This window comes from Vulpes lagopus, chromosome 5, assembly GCF_018345385.1.
Source record: "Vulpes lagopus strain Blue_001 chromosome 5, ASM1834538v1, whole genome shotgun sequence".
NCBI lineage: Eukaryota > Metazoa > Chordata > Mammalia > Carnivora > Canidae > Vulpes > Vulpes lagopus.
Genome location: NC_054828.1, coordinates 8,813,334 through 8,830,793, shown reverse-complemented (window position 1 = coordinate 8,830,793; position 17,460 = coordinate 8,813,334). Strand labels below are relative to the sequence as shown.

At 38.4% G+C, this 17,460-nt stretch overlaps 1 protein-coding gene across 4 annotated transcripts in view; it reads left to right on the top strand.

Annotated features, from left to right (window-relative positions):
- TNRC6B (trinucleotide repeat containing adaptor 6B) overlaps positions 1 to 17,460 on the top strand; it is a 255,735-nt gene that overhangs the window by 90,020 nt on the left and 148,255 nt on the right. For all 4 annotated transcript variants that reach the window (XM_041755373.1, XM_041755370.1, XM_041755375.1 and 1 more), the window contains exon 4: positions 7,718 to 7,785. In XM_041755373.1, coding sequence (XP_041611307.1) covers positions 7,718 to 7,785 — 68 coding nt within the window. The remainder of the gene's footprint in view (positions 1 to 7,717; positions 7,786 to 17,460) is intronic.

Sequence of the window (17,460 nt, the reverse complement as noted above, 5' to 3'; positions counted from 1 at the left end):
AAAATTAGAAGTATTGAAAGATAAAGTTGAGAGAATCTACAGAAAGTAGAAGAAAAATTCAGAGAGATAGATACAAGTGGTGAGAAAAGAAGAAAATTCCCGGATCAACCTCGAAAATTCAATACTGAATAAGGAATTCCTAGAGGGGATAAAGTTATCAAATAAATTAGTCAAAAACATGTCTTAAACTGGAAGAACCTGCATTTCTAGATTGCAAGAACCTACCCAGAAGCTCAATAAATAAAAAAACTACCATACATAGTGGTTTGCATTTGTGGAACACTGAGGAGAAATAAAAGACTCTAGAAGTTTCTGGAGAATAAATAGATTCTATCCAAAACATTAGGATTTAGAATACTGTCAAATTTCTACATCACACCTCTGGGAACTAGAAGTCAATGCAGCATCACTTCAAAATTGTGGAGGGAGGGATCCCTGGGTGGCGCAGCGGTTTGGCGCCTGCCTTTGGCCCAGGGCGCGATCCTGGAGACCCGGGATCGAATCCCACATCAGGCTCCCAGTGCATGGAGCCTGCTTCTCCCTCTGCCTGTGTCTCTGCCTCTCTCTCTCTCTCTCTGTGACTATCATAAATAAATAAAAATTAAAAAAAAAAATAAATGTTTAAAAAAAAAAAAAATTGTGGAGGGAAATAGGTTTTCTAATAGGTAACTTTAATTTATTAAGAATTCTAATTTGAAGATGTGTTTGGGTAAAAAAAACAGTTTTGTATGTCAATTATATATATGGATAAAATAAGGACAGTTTAGTCATCAAGAACTCAAAAAATTTATTTCCTATATACCTTTTATCAGGAGATCACTGGAATATATGTGCCACCTTAACCAGAGAGTAAACCATAAAAGAAGACAAAGGATTTGGGGGAACAGATGCTCCAGGGTAGGAGAGAAAGCCAGGAATTTCAGAGATGAAGGGGAAAAGACATGCCTGGCAAAGTGTCAGCTCTTTAGTGGCCTAGAGAGCAAACAATCTAGACTGGAACAGGAGAAAACCCCTGAGGAATGTCTCCAAGACTGGAATGAAATTGATAGATTACCTGAAGTATTTGAATTTATTAAGAGGAGATTTACAGCTCTGTTGGAGAGTTTGAGGATGAATTAGTGAAATATGCATAATAAATACTAAACCCCCCTACCCGCAAATTGAAAGAAAGTATAAGAAGAGAAAGTAGTAATTGTTAGTTCCAGGGGGAAAAAAAATTGTACACGAAAAGCAAATTTAATTATGCTATTCCGTATGATTCAGCTGTATCTATTATTTACTTAGTAACAGCACTATTAGCACTGAATATTGATTTAAACAAATATGGTGACTTACATTGGGTGGATGGGGAGAGGTTCCTGGTGGGGGGTGGGGTATGGTGGCAGCAGAGAGAGTGCTATTTTTGTTTATAAGCCTGGTATTATTTGACTTTTAAAATCATATCGGGTGCTGGGGTGGCTCAGTTGGTTAAGCATCTGCCTTCAGCTCAGGTCACGATCTCAGGGTCCTGGGATCAAGCCCTGCATTGGGCTCCCTGCTCAGTGGAGAGTCTGCTTCTCCCTCTCCTGGGAAAGAAAGAGCACAAGCCAGGGGAAGGGGCAGAGGAAGAGGGAGAAGCAGGCTCTCCATGGAGCAGGGAGCTGATGGAGGCCTCTTGATCCCAGGACCCGGAGATCGAGGCCTGAGCCAAAGGTAGACACTCAATTGACTGAACCACCCAGCCCCACAGAAGAGATTATAAAGTATTTGTCGGTTGAGAGGATGGATTTACTGGAAAGGAAGAAAGATTTCCTTAGACAGTAATGCCCCAGAGGAGGTGATGTGGTATATAGGTCATGCATTTAGAATACAAGTGGCAAGAGGAGCCTGGCAGAACAGTAGAGTGGAGAAAATGGGTGAAGATGCAGATTCTCTACATAATCCAGACAGAAAACCAGGGGCATTGTGTGGGATAGGCTTTCAGGATAATCTTCAGAAAGAACAGGCTAGGGAGGATGCCTCACGCGTGGGCTTGTAATCTCAGAGGAGAGGGAGAAAAGTATAGAATGAATGAGTGAAGAATGTGGTGTAGGTCAGACATTCATTCAGTTACTCAACCCTGTGCTTAGCACACAAAAGGCATTCAGAAGGTATGTGGAATGAATGGCCAACAAGAAGGGTTGTGTTAGATTCTGGGATGCACAAGGATTACATTGTTTCTCTCCAAGGCTCACCAGCAGAGGGGAAATGGATGAACAAAGGATCACAGCTGCTTGCTGGGCCTTGCAGGATAAGTGGGAAGGAGCACCTTGGGAGGTTCCCAGGAGGAAGTGCTAGTAGTCAAAAATGCCTCCTAGAAAAAGTAACTATTGAACTTGTGTTTGAAGGCTGAGTAGAAGTTCACCAGACAGGATGAAGAAGGGCCTTCCAGTCCAGGTGCTAGCTTGTGAGCATTGAATGGATGTTAATTGGCAGATGGTTGAAAAGGAACCAGTTTTGTAACTCTCTCCAGCTATGCTCTGTATTCCCTGAGCAGAAGAGAAAGAGGTAAGAGATTGGTAGGACAGAAGAATCTTTAAAACAAGTTTGTTTTGTGGATCCCTGGGTGGCTCAGCGGTTTAGTGCCTGTCTTTGGCCCAGGGCGTTGTCCAGGAGTCCCAGGATCGAGTCCCATGTCGGACTCCCTGCATGGAGCCTGCTTCTCCCTCTGCCTGTGTCTCTGCCTCTCTCTTTTTTTTTTTTTTTCTGCCTCTCTCTTTGTGTCTCATGAATAAATAAATAAAATAAAATAAAATAAAATAAAACAACCAAGTTGGTGTTGAGCAAATTGTATTTCAGAATGGAAGGACCTTGGTGTAGAGCAGCTTGGGTCCTGCTCGGTGCCTCATTGAAATAGGAAAAAGGAGAGTCACCCTGCCTGGCGTTGGTCTGACTGGGTCAAGCGCCCTTCCTGTGTCCTTGCATTGCTTTCTCCCAGTGTATGATCATATTTTTTTAATTGGAGTATAATTGACAGACAGTGTTAGTTTCAGGTGTTTCCACAAGTCTGGGCTTTATGCTACTATACTCACCACAAGTGTAGCTACCATCTGTCACCATACGGTGCTGGTAATTGACTGGTTTTTGTTTGTCTTTCTCACTAAGCTGCAAGCTTTTTGAGGGCAGTGACTATCTGCACCTAGCGCGTAATACGTGCTAAGTAAATGTTTGTTGAATGAATGAATGGTAATGGAGGCAGGCACCTGGGTGGCTCAGTGGGTTAAGCTTCTAGCTCTTGATGTCAGCTTAGGTCTTGATCTCAGGGTTGTGAGTTCAAGCCCCGTGTGAGCTCCATGCTGGGCATGGGGCCTGCTTAAAAAAAAAAAAAAAAAAAATCTTGAAACTCCTGCAGATGAGGTCGAGGAGGAGAAGTAGCAGAGATCATCAAGTTAAGTCCAAAAATGTTCGTGAAATTTGTAGGAAAAAAAAGGATGTGAAGGGACCAGAAGTGGGATGTGAGAAAAACAGGAGGAGAAAAACAGATCTACAACAAGGAGTAGTGATCTTTCTGGACCATTTTTATTGCCTTCTGAAGTGATGGAGACTGAGAAAAGTTGTGAACCCTCCTGCAGGGAATGGTGTCTTTTGGGAAAAGGCATTTGAATTGACACTTACAGGAATGAGTAGGAATTTGAACTGTATGTGGGCAGAAGACCAGAGCTTCTAGGCAATGCGAACAGTATATGTAAGTGCATGGGGGAGAGGGGCTGTTAAGGAGTTTTCTGCTCTACCAGGAGTTCAGAGTGGGTGAGGCAGAGGCAGATGAAAAGATTGCTTAGACAAATGAACTGAACTTTTATCCCCCAGAGTAGGTGATGGAGTGCCACTGAAGAATTTACAAAGGCCACTTGATGGAAGTGGTTTTGAGGATGAGGATATATTAAAATGAGACAGAGGGCAGCCCCAGTGGCCCAGCGGTTTAGCGCTGCCTTCAGCCCAGGGTGTGATCCTGGAGATCCGGGATCAAGTCCCACATCAGGCTCCCTGCATGGAGCCTGCTTCTCCCTCTGCCTGTGTCTCTGCCTCTCACTCTCTCTGTGTCTGTCATGAATAAATAAATAAAATCTTAAAAAAATAATAAATAAAATAAAATGAGATGGGACCTGGAAGCACAAAGACCAAAGAGAAGGCTTTTGTAGTAGTGAGATTTAGAGAAGCTGGCTTTTAACTATGGCAGTTAAAGAGAAAAGAAAGGGTGCTGGATGTGAGAGCTATTTAAGAGGTAAAAGCCACAGTACTTGGTGATTAATAGGATGTGGGGTTAAGAAGGGAACCTTGGATTCTTGTGTGATGACAGGTTCTCCCCACTATCTGAAAGCAGAGCTTTCCTATGAAATCTTTCATAAGTCCAAATGTTGCATAAAACCAAGAAACAATGACCATTTTTTTATATGGAAAAATCTTGGAGCATTCCCAAACCCAGAAAATAACCTCTCTTAGGTTTTTCCGATACTTTAAGACACATCCTGTTAACGGATGCACAAAATGACTCAAGATAAAGCACAGACGCTTACAGAGTTCAAAAATGGAGACTGGATGCTGAGATGTTAAGTGTAGTACCAAGGAAGAAGATGAGTGGTGACGCTCTTGCTGCTTAGGATGCTTGCTGCCTCTATAATGGCTGGCTGCAAAACCAATGTGGAGAGGTGTTTTGCTTTTTGCCTTTTTTTTTTTTTTTTGTAAAAGTGAAAATTCAGATGTTTTCTTTTTCATTAGCAAAAATAGGTATTAATGTAGGTCTTTTGTAAAAGCAAAATGATGGAACACAAACTTTTGAAAAGTGGGGCATATCTGTATACGTTTCCTCTTTGGGGATTTAATGAACGATGGTGCCATTTGCAGAGGCAGGGGATAAAAAAAGGAGAGGAAATTTGAGGATAAAGATGTTTCATCTTGGAACTTATTGGGCCATCCAAGTGGAGAAGACTCATATGGATAACATGGGGGCTGGAGTTAAAGATAGGAAACCCATGTAGAGGAGATTGTCAAAGGTGTGGGTTCTTCAATCTTTTTGTTATTATTATTATTATTTTTAAAGATTTTATTTATTTATTCATGAGAATACACAGAGAGGAGAGAGGGGCAGAGACACAGGCAGAGGGAGAAGCAGACTCCATGCAGGGAGCCTGATGTGGGACTCGATCCGGGGTCTCCAGGATCACAACATGGGCTGCAGGCGGCGCTAAACCGCTGAGCCACGGGGGCTGCCCTCTTTTCCTTATTATTGTACTTACTAAGAAATTGATTATAGATAAGCTTTTTTCAAAAAAAACTACAAAGTAGAGGTCAAGGTGCATAATTTCGAGCTCATTTTGTTTTTTAGAGCTCTTTAATTGGAGACAATTTTTAAAAGATGAAGAATCAAGAAATTTACATATTAAATGAGAGAATAGTCATTCTCTTCTTTAAGAAAATGATTGACAGGGATCCCTGGGTGGCGCAGCGGTTTGGCGCCTCCCTTTGGCCCAGGGTGCGATCCTGGAGACTGAGGATCGAATCCCATGTCGGGGCTCCCGGTGCATGGAGCCTGCTTCTCCCTCTGCCTGTGTCTCTGCCTCTCTCTCTCTCTGCGTGTGACTATCATAAATTAAAAAAAAAGAAAAGAAAGAAAGAAAATGATTGACAAAAAAAGAAAAGAAAATAATTGACGCTTGAGCTTCCAAAAAGCTTGACAAACTTAAATAATTTGTCACGTGTTTTTCCTAATTAAGGTATAACATTTATATAGTTAAGTGCATAAAGCGGACAACACTGATTTTTTTACAAACATATGTATTCACTCTTGTAATACAACCAGGTCATCTCTAGGTCCTCCTAAGTTTCCCTCTACAATCCTAATTTTCTTCTAGAGTTTTTACGTCTAAGTATAATTTAGGATGAGAGAATCCTCTCTCTCCTTGGCCAAGTCCCATAGGCTGCAGAGACAGGAAGTTCCTAAGAATAAAGTCAAAACCTGGTTTGAATTTTACAGTATGCACAGTGTGTGTCTTTAATTATTCTTGAGTATGCTTCCTTCATTTTCTCTTTTTAATGGAAATGACAAACACCTCCTACTTTTTCTGTCCTTTTTGAAACTTAGCCTCTTAAGATTGTCCCATCTTCTCTGGCATTCTTGAGAAATGAAGGCTGTGGAGAAGACAGAATTGGAAAGCCTTTTGTTTACTTTGGGTTTCATTGTGGTTTATGTGTCTGTGTTACTATTGTCTGTCTTCCAGATTATTAGTCCCTATAACTATTTTTCTAACCTGAGAATAGTCCTATCTATTTCCTTGAATACATCTGCTTGATTTTTTTTAAAGTTAGGCCTTTTGGGAGAGTTTTCATAGAATTGACAGACAATCCCCATTTGTGGAGTATCTCTATCTCTGTCACTGATTTTCTAGATCAAACCATTTGGAATAGTAAAATGCTTTTTTTTCCCTTCTTGATATTTATACTGAGAAATAAACCATACATATAGAAAATAAATACATAGTTAAAAGAATAGTTTTAACTATTCTTCACTGCTCAGTGAGGAGTCTGCTTCTCCCCTCTCTTTCTGCCCCTTCCTGCAACCTGTGTGCATGCTCTCTCTCTCTCAAATAAATATAATCTTTTTTTTAAAGAATAATTATAAAACAAACACCCATATACCTACTACATAGGCCAAGAAATAGACCACCAGCATACCCCCGGACCCAGCATGTGCCCCTTCCTGATTAGAATCCCCTTCCTCCCTTCCTAAGACAATCTCTAGCCTAAATTTTTTGTCATTTCTTTTATAAATACATTTTTTAAAAACTGTATGTATACACATATACCTCTATATACACATGCATATATGTAGTTTTAAAATGTATATATTTGAACTTTGTGTCATGGAATTATACCATGTGTGTATTGTTTTGTGATTTGTTTTTCACCCAATATTGTGTTTTTGTAACTGATCTAGGTTGCAGTGTGTAGCTAGAGTTCATTCACTTTCTAAGAGTATTCTGTTGTCTGAAAACACCATAGTATATTTCTTTTACTGCTTATATTTGCTGTTTTTTTGTTACAAACCTATGAAAAAATATTTTTAATATGTGTGGAAGTTTCTCTAGAGTATTCATCTAGAGGTGCAACCACTAGTTTGTACAATAAACACATAGTCCAATGTATCAGATAGTGGCAAACTTTTGAAAAGTAGTTGTGCCAATTTTTCTTCCCACCAGGAATAGATGAACATCGCTATTCCTCTGTGTCCTTGGCAACACTTGGTATTGCCCAACTTTTTCATTTTAGCCAACCCGATAGTTGTGAAATGGCATCTCTTTGTGGTTTTGATTGGCATTTTCCTGGTTGACATAAGATTGAACATCTTTTCATTTGTGTATTCTCAGTAAAATTCCTACTTAGTTATTTTGTAAAAATTTCTGGTACATTGTCATTTTCTTACTGAGTCATAGCAATTCTTTATTATAGTCTGGATTTTAATTTTTTGTTACAATTATGTGAGTTGCAAGTCAACATGCTTCCTTTTCTGTTCCACAAATCTAGTCATACAGGGAGAGATGCCTTGAGCAAACCTGGAGATTGAAAGCCACTGGCCCAGGCTTCTGTACCAGGCAATATAGTGTGGTGACCGTGTGGTTCTGTACAGGGCAGGCCCTGGAACTTTGAGTAAGTTGCATCTTAGTTACTGACTACTGCTGCTGACCTGTGGTACTTACCTTTGCAGGTGGAACAGGAGGATTTTGTAATGGAAGGGCATGGCAAGACTCCACCTCCTGGTGAAGAAAGCAAACAGTGAGTCACAGTTTATTTAAAAAGGGTCCTATTACAGATCTTCAGAAGCACTTTGGTTAAACATGCTGAGAGCATGTTTGCAGAGGATGTATACGTTGTGGAACTCACCAGTTGCTTTGGTGGCTGTTAATGCATTGCTTCTATTTATAGACAGACTAACTGGAGGGACAAGAAAGTTGGCTTTGTAGTTTTTCACACTTGGCTAATCAAAATTTATGTTACACTTTAGCAAAGGCTTTAAGGCTCAGGATGTTCCAAATTGAACTAATTCAGTCTGGTTGATATCCAAAGAAAGTTTAAAATGGTATATTCTTTTCTTACCTTTGTCTTTATGAAATGCACTAAATTAATAGACTGTTTCCCTAGATTCCAAGTGTGAATTTATTTGAATAGTACTTCCTGAAATTCTATTCCATTTATTTATTTATACTTCTGTTCCCTGTTTAAATAACAAATTGTTTCCCTAAAGGAATGGGAATTATAAATAATATAACTTAGCCACCATTCTAAATAATTAAAGATGTCTCCCCCTAACTTCTTAAAGAGTGATCAGTTTTAAATCTGAAAGTGGGAGTCCTCAGTAGCTTTTTAGCGGCAATGAGCAGATTTTATCCATCCTTTTGCCACAGAACTTGAAAAATTGTGTTGCAGAGAAGACTGGTTAAAGAAGACTTTTAAAAGAAGCACTGTTTAAGGCTGGCCTGAAGTATTGACATAACTACTATCTTTTATTCATACAGTAGTCTCCTAAGCTAAATGGGACAGCAATTTGTGGAATTTACTGAAAATCTGTAGAAAGAAACTCCTCTTTCTCATCTTTTTTTTCCTTTTTTTCCTAGAAAATAGTATAGTTTTGGTCTGTCTTATGAAAATGATGTCTCCAAAACCCTTAGGAATGAATTATGCAGAATATGCTGTGCTACCATGAGGCCAGGTTCATTAAAGGAGAATGTTTGTCTTGTATTTGTTGTGAATGGAAACCAGGATATTTTCACAGCTGGTTTAATTTGCTAACCAGGCAGTTTTAAAAATAGCTTACAATATAAATCCTAACTTTGCTGTATTCTGTCAGATGCACTTATATTCAACATGGGCTTATGAAATCAGTTCATCTTTAGCAAAGTAGAATGCCAAACATCTAGTCCTGGTGGAATTAAAGGAACAGTTGATATTTTTCTCCCTCTTGCCCACTCCCCCAGCCCCACACTCTGGTGAAAGGTCTTATAATATAAAAATTATAGCTTCCATTTGATGAGGGTTTTCTGTGCACAAAGTACTTTGCTTAGATGCTGTGTCTGTTACTTCTAATTTTTGACAGTGTACCATTTTACTCAGAGATCATGGTAGGTAACTTGTCCATGGGAATGCAATTTGAAATGGAAGTTAAGATTTGAACCTGTATGTTTCTGACATTAAAGTGTTTTCTAATATCCCCTGAACCCAAATCTTTTGCCAGCCTTGGTAGCTGTGTTCCTGAAAAGTACTATGGTTAACAAAACCGTGCCGGTATTAAGATCAAAGTCTCATGGATAAGAGGGAGTTGGGGGAAGCAATGATAATGGCATTAAGCCTATTTTTAAAGCACAGATGAAAGTTCTGTTCTCCAGAGGGTATCCATTTCCCAAACAAACCAGTCTTTATCTTTAAAAACCTGCTCCAGTAACCCCTATCCTGGATCAGCCTCTTTAGGTATTCAGAAAGCATCACTGGGGCAGATTCTCCCACAAGTTTTATGTTATACAAATGGTACTTCTGTTAGAGAGCTTCAGACAGCCAGTGGTGCATTATGTCCCTACCTTGTTTTGTTTTCATGAGTCTCATACCGCCTTTTCATAGCAGAGTCCTGTTTTGTTGTGTTTCTGGTTTTGTTTTTGTTTTTGTCTTCCTGGGCCTTGTCTGCTGTCATATATTGAAATGATAAAGCAGAAGTGACTCTTCTCACTAGATGCTCCTCCCATAGACCTGTCTACCTGTTCTGTGGGAGTGGAAGCAAAGGCAATATGTTCTTTTGTTTGAGGCAACAAAAATAAAAAGATTATTATTATTTATTTTTATTTTTATTTTTTTTTGATATCTTAGAATTGCAGTTGGCAGAGGATGATTGAATCCTGGATAGTAGCACCTAGAAACTGAATACTACATTCTAGGTCCTGGAAGTGTACACATTGCCAAATGACTTATGAAATGCCCACTCATTCTTTTTTTTTTTTCTTTAAGATTTATTTATTCATGAAAGACACAGAGGAGAGAGAGGCAGAGCACAGGCAGAGGGAGAAGCAGGCTCCACGCAGGGAGCCTGATGTGGGACTTGATCCCAGGACTCTAGGATCATGCCCTGGGCCAAAGGCAGGCGCTAAACCCCTGAGCCACCCAGGGATTCCCTCTTTTGTTTTTTTTGATTATAAAAATAATACAATTGGCTCTTAAACAACATGGGTTTGAAATATGCAAGTCCATTTATACACAGAATTTTTTTTAAAGGTTTTATTTATTTATTCATGAGAGACACAGAGGGAGAGAGGCAGAGACATAAGCAGAGAGAGAAGCTGGTTCCATGCAGGAAGCCCGATGTGGGACTCCATCCTGGAACTCCAGGATCACACCCTGGCAGAAGGCAGGTGCTCAACTGCTGAGCCACACAAGCGTCCCACACAGAATGTTTTTTTAAGTTTATTTGTTTTTAGTAATCTCTACACCCAACATGAGGCTCAAACTTACAACCCCAAGATTAAGAGTCAGACACTTTTCTGATTGAGCCAGACAAATATGATAGTGTCGTAAATATACTTTCTTTTCCTTATGATTTTAAAACATTTTCTTCACAAAATTCTACTCTTGAAACCAATATTACACTATGGTTTTTGTTTTTTTGCTTGTTTGTTTGTTTGTTTGTTTGTTTGTTTGTTTGTTTTAAATGGGATCCACACCAGCATGGAGCCCAACATGGGTCTTGAACTCACAATCCTGAGATCAGGAATTGGAAACAACTGATTGAGCCACCCAGGCTCCCCTTCGCTATATATGTTAACTAACTGAAATTTAAATAAAAACTCAAAACAAAACAAAAAATAAAACATTTTCTTTTCTCTAGCATACTTTATTATAAGAATACAGTATAGAATACATATAACATACAAAATAGGTGTTTATTGACTGTTTATGTTATCAGTAAGGTTTCCAATCAACAGCGGGCTATTTATAGTTAGGTTGTGGGGGAGTCAGAAATAATTTTCAGATTTTCAACTGTGCTGGGGAGTCAGTGCCCCAACCCTCATGTTGTTCAAAGGGCAAGTGTACTTGCTTTTCATAAAACATTCAAGTGGTAAATACAGATATAGAAATAAAAGTGAGACTCTTCTTTTACCCTTTCCCCCCCCTAATCTTTGTAAACACTTTCTGTATATTTTATTTTATTTTTTATATTTATTTATTTTTCATTAGGTAGGCTTCATACCCAATGTAGGGCTGAACTTACAACCCTTAGATCAAGAGTTACACTCTCTACCAGCTGAGCCAGCAAGGCACCTCATTTTCTGTCTGTCTTAAAACAACTAAATAGGGTTCTTTTTTTTCCCCAGTGTAATTCTTCTGTGACTTGTTTTTTTTTTTCTTCCCAAGCCAAACTGTATCCAGCTTTATTAAAGATACTTTTCATAAACAATCATGGTGGGGATCCCTGGGTGGCTCAGCGGTTTAGCGCCTGCCTTTGGCCCAGGGCGCAATCCTGGAGTCCCGGGATCGAGTCCCACGTCGGGCTCCTGGCATGGAGCCTGCTTCTCCCTCCTCCTGTGTCTCTGCCTCTCTCTCTCTCTCTCTCTCTCTCTCTCTCTCTCATAAATAAATAAATAAATAAATCTTTAAAAAAAAATAAACAATCATGGTATTTCAGGCAGGACATGAGCGGACGATCGTTAACAGTATACAGCAACTTTCAAACTCCCTTCTTCAATGGACTACCAAAATCAGAAAGCCACTATAAAACCCGATGAAGTGTTCATGTGATGCTCTGAACAGGGAAAGTTTAGAGTGAGGGTTGACAGTTCACATTTAGCATGTTGTTTAACAACTTTTCACAAGCTGACCCTGACTTTCAGGAAATGAAATGAAAATGGCAGAATTATCAATTTGAAGATCCACAAGCTAAAAAAAGGAACTCTTGAGGGACGCCATCTGAGTGGTGACACCGTAAAGTCCAGATTGCCTGACATACTGGGAACCATTTCATGGGATCAGGTTCCAACAGGTCTCTGGGTTTAAGGGAGTCAAGTCTATATTGGAGGTAGAGAGGGAGAAGAGGACATAAAAAAATGAATTTTAGTTTTTCCACACCACCAAGGTGGCTCATGTGTGTCAACATCAAGGAATCCCTCCTCCTGGGAGCCAAGAGGAAGTTTCTCAAAACTAGAAGGGGAAGGTGTTTTTCCCTCTTGTTATCAATCTAGCTTCCAAGATATTCTATTAGTGACATATGCCCTTCCCCCAAAACAACAATGAAGTGTTCCGTGTGCTAACAACATAGCTTAAAAAAAAAAGTAAAACAAAATTCTGCATTTTTATAAAACTTGATAAAAAATAGTATTTCAAACTGTACAGTCACCAGAAGTACACAGTTATCAAAAATGCACACACTTCACTTGGCATCTCCAGCACCTTCAGCTTTCTGTGCCTGGTCTGTTTTGGCATCTCCATTTTCTGCAGATCTTCTCTGTGGCTCATCCTTCACCTTGGCTTTATCTCCTTTAGCATCCCCTTCAGCCTTTCTCTTGGGCATGGTGGCAACGGCGGCGGGACGTAAGCGCTGAATGCGGGGATGCGGCGGCACGCAGGCTTTGGCCGGTCCGGGGGTCGTTCTCGCCTCTTCTTCACACTGCTCCCTGACTTGCTTTTTTAATTTGGCATCTTTCAGAGTCTATTTCATTCTCTTAAATATCTGCAGAACATTTTGTTGAATGGATGGACTATAATCATTCTTCTCCAGTAGATATTTTGGTGGTCTCTACTTCTTTGATTATTACAAATAATATTTCATTGAGCATCCTTATTCTTGTATCTTTATTTACAGGTATATTTCTATAGAATAAATTTCTAGAGATGGAACTGTTGGTTTGGGCTGTATATTTTATTTTTGTACATGGAGGTAGCTGCTAGCAAATTGCCTTCTAAAGAAGCTATACCCATGATCCTTTCTATCAATAGCATATGAGAATCCCCATTTCTCCTCACCTTTGATGACAATAAAATTATCCTTAAATTTTTGCCACTCTCATAGTATTGTATGTGCATTGTTGTTTTAAAATAATCTCTCTACCCAGTGTGGGGCTTAAACTCAAAACCCCAAGATCAAAAGTCATATGTTCCATTGACTGAGCCAACCAGGCACCCCTACTATTTTATTGTTTTAATTTGCACTTTTCTGCTTACTAATGAGATGGAATATTTTTGGTTTATTGGCCATAGATTTTAAAATTTTATGTATCACTTATTTGCATATATTTCCATTTTTCTATTGGATTGTTTGTTTTGATAGCTTTGTAGAAGCCCTTTATAAAATATAGACACTAACCTCTGTCTTTTGAGTTGTTTTATTTTTTATTTTATTTTTTTTTTTTTTGAGTTGTTTTAAATACTTTCTCCCAATCTTTATCTTCTAACATTAGGGTATCTTTTATACTAATAAAACGTTTTTATGTGGTAAAATCCATCAGCCTTTATAGCTTCTATATTTTGTGCTTGCTGAGAGAAGTTGTCCCTACCCTAATGTAATAAAATACCTTAGTTGTCCTGGTTTTTTTTTTTTTTTTTTTTTTACATTTACATCTTATTGAACTGATACTTATTTTTGTTTATGATGTGAGGCAGAGATCTAACTTAACTTTTTTCATTTTGATTTTCAAAATGACTCTCATTCTTTGGTCTCAGTTTGTATGAATAGCCTATTTCATTTATGGAGGCAGATGGAGCACAAGGATAATGGAATGTCAAGGTCATAGGGCAAAATCTTGTAAGGATTGGGACTAAAATTATTTTTATTAGCTGATCTATGCCACTTTCCTTGGTTTCATCATTTAGCATTTTTACCATAAGCACTAGAAGTTTTTAAAAAATTGTTTTATTTCTGTGATGTTTATTTCAATGGAACTAAGTTCTATTAACAGGCAGATTAGGGTAGTTACGCATGTAGAAAGCCTTCTTAAAAAATAATTGACTTTTGATATTGAGAAATATCTATGCAAAACTGTTAATATTTAGATCAGTTGTGCTGAATTCTGATGTATGTATGAATAAGATTTAGTAGAGTATATAGCTTTAAACACTTTGTGTATATATATTGTTCCAATATTGTTGCTTTTTAATGAGGTTTATTAACTATTAGTATATCTAATATAATCATTTTTCTGAGGATATTTACTTTACGAGCTACTGTAACAAATCAGACAAGCTAAGTTTATTGCCATATAATTACTACATTAAACTCACACTGCATTAATCACATAATGTGTTTAACACAAGAGTAAATATAAAACTATAACCGCTTTTCAAAAAGTAGCATAAGTGGATACTTGCTCATAGATTGTGTTTGACTATGCTTTTTGAAAGCTCATTTTATATAAAATATTTCCATCCAAGACAGACTCTTGATTTGGTTTTATTTATGAGACCAGTGATGGTCTAGATGTCTGTAGGCAGATTATTTGTTGTAAATTATTTGCAGTTAAATACTGGTTTTGGTGTGTAGTTGACCTTTGAACAAGAGGCGCTGACTCTAACATAGTCAGAAATCCACATATAACTCTCGACTCCCCAAAAACTCAACTACTAATAGCCAACGGTTGAATGGAAGCCTTACTGATAATATAAACAGTCAATTGATACCTATTTTGTATGTTTATATATTCTATACTATATTCTTAAAAAAAAAGTTAGAGAAAAAATGCTTTAAAATCATAAAGAAGAGAAAGTACATTTACAGCACTGTATTGTTCTTATTGAAAAAAAATCTGCATTTAACTGGACCTGCACAGTTCAAATATGTGTTATTCAAGGGTCAACTGTATTAATCAGTTTAGCTTCTTTTTAATTTCTTTTTTAAAATCTAATTTACAAACAAGTCTAAGCTTAAATTGACTCATATTCTCAAGAGGTATTTGCCTTTAACATACTACAGTGATTCCGTTTTTCTAGTAAGTCTTTGTTGATTGAATTTTTTGAATCTTTTGTTCATTTTATGAAAGTTCAGTATTTTTTTTTTTTAAGATTTTATTTATTTATTCATGACAGAGAGAGAGAGAGAGAGAGAGAGAGAGAGGCAGAGACACAGGCAGAGGGAGAAGCAGGCTCCATGCACCGGGAGCCTAACGTGGGATTCGATCCCGGGTCTTCAGGATCGCGCCCTGGGCCAAAGGCAGGCGCCAAACCGCTGCGCCACCCAGGGATCCCGAAAGTTCAGTATTAAAAACATATTTCTCAAAGCAGGATCTCAAAGACATATTTGCACATCCATGTTCATTGCAGCAGTACTCATAACAGCAATCTGAATGTCCATTGGCAGATGAGTGGATAAAGAATATGTGGTATATACATAACAAAGAAATATTATGAAGCCTTAAAAAAGAAGGAAATCCTGTCACATGCTATAATATTGATGAATCTGAACGGCATTATGTTAAGCAAAATAAGCCAATGACAAAGGACAAATACTGAAGGATTCTACTCACATAAAGTATCTACTGTTAAAAATCATAAAAGCAGAAAGTAGAAAAGTGAAGACTGCCAAAGACTGGGGGGAGGGAGGAGAGGGAATCAGTGTTCAATGTGTATAGAGTTTTAGTCTTACAAAATGAAAAAGTTCTAGAAATCTGTTGTAAAACAATGAGAAAGTACTAAACAGTACTGAGATTTTAATTATTTATTCATGAGAGACACAGAGAGAGAGAGAGAGAGAGAGAGAGAGAGAGAGAGAGGCAGAGACACAGGGAGAGGGAGAAGCAGGCTCCATGCAGGGAGCCCGACGTGGGACTCGGTCCTGGGAATCCAGGATGACGCCCTGGGCCGAAGACAGGTGCCAAACCACCGAGCCACCCAGGGATCCATCCCCTAAATGTACTTTAAATGCAAAATGCAGCCTGGATTTCAAAGACTTAGTACCCCCCCAAAAGTAAAATTAATCACTTGCATTAATTTTATGTTGAAATGACAATCTCTTATATATGTTGTATTAAAGGATACATATTAAATTTTTTTTTTAAATTTTATTTATTTATTTATTTTATGATAGTTACAGAGAGAGAGAAAGAGAGGCAGAGACACAGGCAGAGGGAGAAGCAGGCTCCATGCACTGGGAGCCTGATGTGGGATTCGATCCAGGGTCTCCCGGATCGCGCCCTGGGCCAAAGGCGGGCGCCAAACCGCTGCGCCACCCAGGGACCCCGGATACATATTAAAATTTTTTAAATCTCACTTTATAACATATCACATAGTATCCCCCCCCCTTTTTTTTTTTAAGATTTTTATTTATTTATTCATGAAAGGCACAGAGAGAGAGAGAGAGGCAGAGACACAGGCAGAGGGAGAAGCAGGCTCCAAGCAGGGAGCCCAATGTAGGACTCCATCCCGGGACTCCAGGATTATGCCCTGGGCCGAAGGCGGCGCTAAACCGCTGAGCCCAGGGATCCCTTTTTAGGGATTGTTGGTAGAATTAATTATGTCAATTCCTGTATTTCAACTCCCTGGGGGTGCCATATTTTTTTATTTCCCTTTTTTAAGGGAGAATCTGTTCAGAGCTTACATGGGAGACCTATATGGAAATCAAAGTGTTGAAGATGGTTTTATATTGATTCGGAGAGAAGAATGTAATTTATGGAGTCAACATTGCTCTTTTACTCTAGTGTGCTGTAATATGGCTTTGTGCTTGAGGTGCTATTTTTTAAATGTCTTAACTCTGGTATCTTGATTAAATTCTCTTCTTACTAATTACATTCTTCCCAACTTAAAATACCTAGTTATAAAATGCCCTTTTAATTTTTCTGAATTATTAATTATACAGACCTTTCATTAATTCTAGCAGCTTGTCTTTACCTTATTTTCATTTCTGTTCCTACTCTAATTCATTAACTTACAACTCTGTCTTCCTAAGATTCATCTTATACTGCAGTGCAACTTTTTAAAGTTTATTTTTCCCTAGCCTCTACACTGAGAATTCCTTTTTTTTTTTTTTTAAGATTTTATTTTTTTCATGAAAACGCAGAGAGAGAGAAAGGCAGAGACATAGGCAGAGGGAAAAGCAGGCTCCAGGCAGGAGCCTGATGTGGGACTCAATCCTGAGACCTTGGATCATAGCCTGAGCCAGGGACAAGCTGAGCCACCCAGGCATCCCTACACTGAGAATTCCTTTTGTTAGCATATTCCTTGTTTCGTGTTTAACCACCAAATTTAACACTAAGTTCTTTCGCAATCATTCTTTTGGGTCCTTGTTTTTAAAAAATGGGAGCAGCGCTTGTAGTATTTCCTAAATAGATGCATACATGAACAAAGGGAAAAAAAAGAAAGTATTTCCAAATCACTTGTTTTATAGATGATTATCTTCAAAACACAAACCTTGATATTTTGGCCATTGGAAAAAGGTGTTTTTATTTTAACATTTTCTGTATTCTACCATCAGTTTTTCACCATTTTTTC